General features: G+C 36.0%; 1 protein-coding gene across 1 annotated transcript in view; it reads right to left on the bottom strand.

The window, feature by feature from the left end:
- Positions 1-362: 362 nt before the first annotated feature.
- Positions 363-5,175, bottom strand: part of LOC106875995 (peptidyl-prolyl cis-trans isomerase B) — an 18,493-nt gene continuing 13,680 nt past the window's right edge. Inside the window, exons 3-4 of the mRNA XM_014924343.2 lie at positions 3,996-4,115; positions 363-2,534 (exon numbers count right to left, since the gene is read on the bottom strand). Coding sequence (XP_014779829.1) covers positions 2,302-2,534; positions 3,996-4,115 — 353 coding nt within the window. The 3' untranslated portion in view covers positions 363-2,301. The remainder of the gene's footprint in view (positions 2,535-3,995; positions 4,116-5,175) is intronic.

Below are 5,175 nucleotides of genomic sequence, written 5' to 3'. Positions count from 1 at the left end.
GTATATATATGTATATATATATATATGTGTGTGTTTGTGTGTGTGTGTGTGTGTGTGTGTATATGTTTGTGTGTCTGTGTTTGACAATCAATGCTGTTGTGTTTCCATCCCCGTAACTTAGTGGTTCGGCCAAAGACACCGATAGAATAAGTACTAGGCTTACAACGAATAAGTCCTGGGGTCAATTTCTTCGACTAAAGGTGGTGCTCCAGCATGGCCACAGTCAAATGACTGAAACAAGTAGAAGAATAAAAGAGTAAAGAGTAAAGAGTATGTGTGTGTGTGTGTGTTATTTATAGGAACATATCTGTTGCTATCAATGACAAACAAAATATTAAAAAAATTCAACAAAAACAAATAAATTTAATTACAAATGTTTATGAGATGTCCAATTAAATAATTGGTCCAGCAGAAAATTAAACAAACTGATAATGAAATTAACAGAAACTTGCATAAATTACATACAAATTAATGTTCATTAATATATTGTAATCTTGTGACAAATGACAAACTACATAATTTCATGATACATAAATACATATATATAAAATGAATTGATGTATAAATATCATAAAATATACCCCTGGTATTTCAGAACTCAATAACACATTTTTAAACTCCAACACTTCATAATGTAACTCATTATTAAATGCATGTGGAACAAACGGACATGTATGTACATAATTGGCTAAAATGATAGTCAAATGTAATGTATTTAGAATAAAATGCAAATAAAATAAATTTTATACATACATATAATTCATAATTTTGATATTCTCTACAGCTGTTTCGAGAGAGTCGAACATTATCATTTATATATATATATGATGATTAACATAAATAATTAAGTTAAAAGTTATGGGTTACCCATTCATTCAGGAGAAAAATGAAAAATCTTTTAAAATATCTTTTAAACTAATTATGTATGTCATTAGGCTGTCCGGAAAGTTCTGTGCATTTTTAAGCTAAATCTTTTAATGCTTCATTGAACACACATGAAATGTGATACAGTTAAAACTTTGGCATTGATTGAAGAGGTAGAGCATCTCTTCTTTGTTTCCTACTAAAAACAGATTTATCTTTCTTTCTGGTTACCCTTTATTGACACATTTGAAATGGATAACCAACAATTTAATATTCCCGTTGTAATGCTTTTCATTCTTAAAAAAAAAAAAGGAGAAAATGCTGCAAAGACTTGCAAAAACATTTGCGAAGTTTATGGTGATGATGATGCTGTTGGTGAATCAACTGTTTGAAGGGGGTTTGCAAAATTTAAGCTGGAGAGTTTAGCTTGGAAGATGACCTTCAAAATAAGGTAAAGATACTTTGAAGGCAAAAATCGAAGAACATTCAAATATCATGACCAGAGAATTTGCAAAGGGGTTGGAAGTTTCTAAAAGTACAGTTTATGAAGTATACCCTTTCTTTTGCATATTAAAAAATGCTCAGAACTTTCCGGACAACCTAATAATTATGTAATTATACATATGATTATGTTTTTACTTTGTAGAGTAAATTATGAATTATATGTGAAATTTGTACTTTTCTGATTTACATTCCCAATATGTTGCTGCTAGCACATATATATAACATTTCTTTCGTAAATGAATATTTTAAGATCTTTAATAAATGCAGATTTGAGTTTTCTTGCTCAAATTTGGCAGAGACATTGTAATGAACATTCTATTTATAGTTAATCAGTTGGAGGAGTGTATGGTACAGGTGGGATCAAGAAATGCAGTGAAAGGATTATCTGAGTGAAATAGCATCTCTGATGAGCAAACATTTCACTTCGAAAGATTATGGTCCAGGTTCTATAGGACTAAATGAAGACCAATTTGATCTGGTATAATTGCTTCCACAACTTTTGTAGGTAATATTTTGTCAGTATAACACGATAAATTGGTAAATAGAAAAAATATATTTTATATTCAAAATATTAGATTTTCATTAAAAATTTAAAAAAAAACATAATTCATAAAAAAATCATTAGCCAAATGGGAAAAGTCTAGATATGTCCATAAAATTAATTTAAACTAAATTTCATTTTAACACATATTCAATATTCATAAACAATAAAATTAATAAAATTAATTATTTTTTTGTAATATTTTTATAAAATATCAATAAAAGTTAATGAAATTTTCAAAATTAAAAGCATTTTTGCAAATAGAAAACTCTTTTTGTTTTTATATGTATGTATTAATTTTTTTTTTTATATTCATTTGAATATATTTTACAAAATTTTATTTTAAATAAATCTAATTTGAAAACTCAAAAAAGGTAAACATGAGTGAGTAGTCAGTCAGTTATTCCGTCTTTGCTGACATCAAACGGAGAACTCATCGGCACACTGCCACATGCAACAATAACAACATCTTGCAGAGGTCTGTCCCTTTCATCTGTTTCTGTGGACTCGATTTTGCGAACAACATCCATGCCTTTGATCACCTTGCCAAAGACAGTGTGGCGTCCATCCAACCAGCTGGTGATTATTGTTGTAATAAAGAACTGTGATCCATTTGTATCGATGCCTAAAGTTAATGAGAAAGAGAAGTTACATCAGACTTTACATTTTGCACACTTTTGGTCATAAAGGGGGGGGGAAACAATATTTACAAGTGGCACCTTGGGCAAGTGTCTCACTGCATGGCACCTTGGGCAAGTGTCCCACTGTGTGATACCTTGGGCAAGTCTTTTCTACTATAGTCTCGGGCCAACCAAAGCCTTGTGAGTGAATTTGGTAGACAAAAACTGAAAGTAGCCTGTCATGTGTGTGTGTGTGTGTGTGTGTGTTTGTGTGTGTATGTGTGTGTGTGTGTGTGTGTGTGAGTGTGTGTGTATGTATATTTGTATGTATATTTGTATGTTTGTGTGTCTGTGTTTGTCCCCCCACCATTGCTTGACAACTGATGTTAGTGTGTTAATGTACCCATAACTAAGCGGTTCAGCAAAAAGAGACCAATAGAATAAGTACTAGGCTTGCAAAGAATAAGTCCTGGGTCGATTTGTTCGAGTAAAGGCAGTGCTCCAGTGCTCCTGACTGGCCCTCAAGCTGGTGGCATGTAAAAAAGCACCACTCGAGTGTGGTCACTAACAGTGCCAACCTGACTGGCCCCCATGTAAAAAGCACCCACCACACTCACAAAGTGGTTGGTGTTAGGAAAGGCATCCAGCTGTTGAAACCTTGCAAAATCAGATCAGAATTTGGTGCACCCCCACTCCCCGGCTTGCCGGTCCTCAGTCAAACCGTCCAGCCCATGCCAGCATGGAAAGTGGACATTAAATGATGATGATGATGATGATGATGATGATGATGATGATGATGATGATGATGATGATGATGATGATGATGATGATGATATGTATGAATTGAAAATTTCTTGCCCAGAAGATAAAAGATCTGTCATAAGGATTAGCGTGTCAACAAAAAACTGAAGTTCTCATAAAAAGGTGTTTGCTTGATGTTGGTGACAGATGGAGGTCTTTTTCACTTATTCAAAATATTGAGAAAAACTAGAATTTTCTACAGTCTGAATTTAGTTCACAGCTTCTAAACTTTAATTTGTTGTGCCGATTATTTCACATGCAGTAAATCGGTAAGAGAAAGAGAGCTTGCTGTCAAGTCAACTGTATCATCTATAAATTTCAAATTTTAACAATAACAGCAACATACCACCCAGATTAGCATGGGTATCATGTTTCTACAACCTTACCCCTCATTTCAACATGAGGTGAATGTTTTTAACAACGCTACCACTCATTTCCTTACAAGGGGTATGTTTAAACAGTCTTACCACATGTTAATATGATGAGCATGTTTAAACAGTCTCACCACATGTTAACATGAAGGGTGTGTTTAAACAGCCTTACTACACGCTAACATGAAGGGTATGTTTTAACAACCATACTATCCTTATTGGCATACGTGGTACCATACCATCCAGGTTAGGACGGGCGGTATGGTTCTAGACACATTCAATTTTGACTTTTACCTGCATTTGCCATACTGAGCCATCCAGGTCCTGTGTGGTTAAGTGTAAAGTTTTCATCGTCGAACTTGTCACCATAAATACTCTTTCCACCACGACCATCAAAATCAGTGAAATCACCACCTGAGGATAAAGAAGAAACAATTATACTTGCATTGAGAGATGAGCAGTAAGATGTATTATTTACAGACCTAGCTAACCCACACCAACAAGGAAACAAAACAGGATAAAGTGATGACGTTGATGATGATGATGACGATGATGCTGATGACGACAATGATGATGATGGTTGTAATGGTAATGATGAAAATGAAAACTAGGAAATCTTGGAAATAAACGAGGTGTTAGAGTCTGTATGTTTCCAAGGGTTATGTGTAGGGTGAGGCAGGGGGGTGGGTCTTGTAGCTGTCCTAGTTCATATAATCTCCCTCAATTTGTTTTTCCTGGCACTTGTGCTGGTGGCACGTGTAAGGACATTCGAGCGAGATCGTTGCCAGTGCTGCTGGACTGGCTCCCGTGCAGGTGGCATGTAAAAAACACCATTTTGAGCATGGCTGTTACCAGTACCGCCTGACTGGCCCTCGTGCTGGTGGCACGTAAAAGCACCCACTACACTCTCAGAGTGGTTGGCATTAGGAAGGGCATCCAGCTGTAGAAACTCTGCCAGATCAGATTGGAGTCTTGTGTAGCCATCTGGTACACCAGCCCTCAGTCAAATCGTCCAACCCATGCTAGCATGGAAGGCGGACATTAAACAATGATGATGATGATCTGTCAACCAGTTTATTACACTCTCCTCCTTTCCTCTTCTGCCACTTATCACCTCCTCTTCCTCCTCCCCAAACCACTTCTATTTCTTCCCCTCCCCCTTACTGATATTTACCATTGATCACTCCTCCACCCTTGTTCATCATTCACTACATTCACTCCTACCCCTATCTCTAACCATCTGTCACTCTCCTCTCACTCTCTTATGAACTTATTCCCTCACCCTTCCCAATTCTTTATCCATCCTCTCCTTTCTACTCACCTTCTAATAGGCTCTGACACCTTACACCGTCATCCTTATTTTCCTGTCAATTGCTCCCACCTACGCATGGCAACCCATGTATCTTCTCTACAACAAGGCACCTTTGCTTGTCCCCCAATTGTAATTCAGCCTCTCAACATCTGCCAAAAAGCC

The sequence above is a fragment of the Octopus bimaculoides genome, chromosome 1 (assembly GCF_001194135.2).
Source record: "Octopus bimaculoides isolate UCB-OBI-ISO-001 chromosome 1, ASM119413v2, whole genome shotgun sequence".
NCBI lineage: Eukaryota > Metazoa > Mollusca > Cephalopoda > Octopoda > Octopodidae > Octopus > Octopus bimaculoides.
The sequence above is the reverse complement of the archived record's forward strand: the minus strand, read 5'-3'. Positions and strand labels throughout refer to the sequence as shown.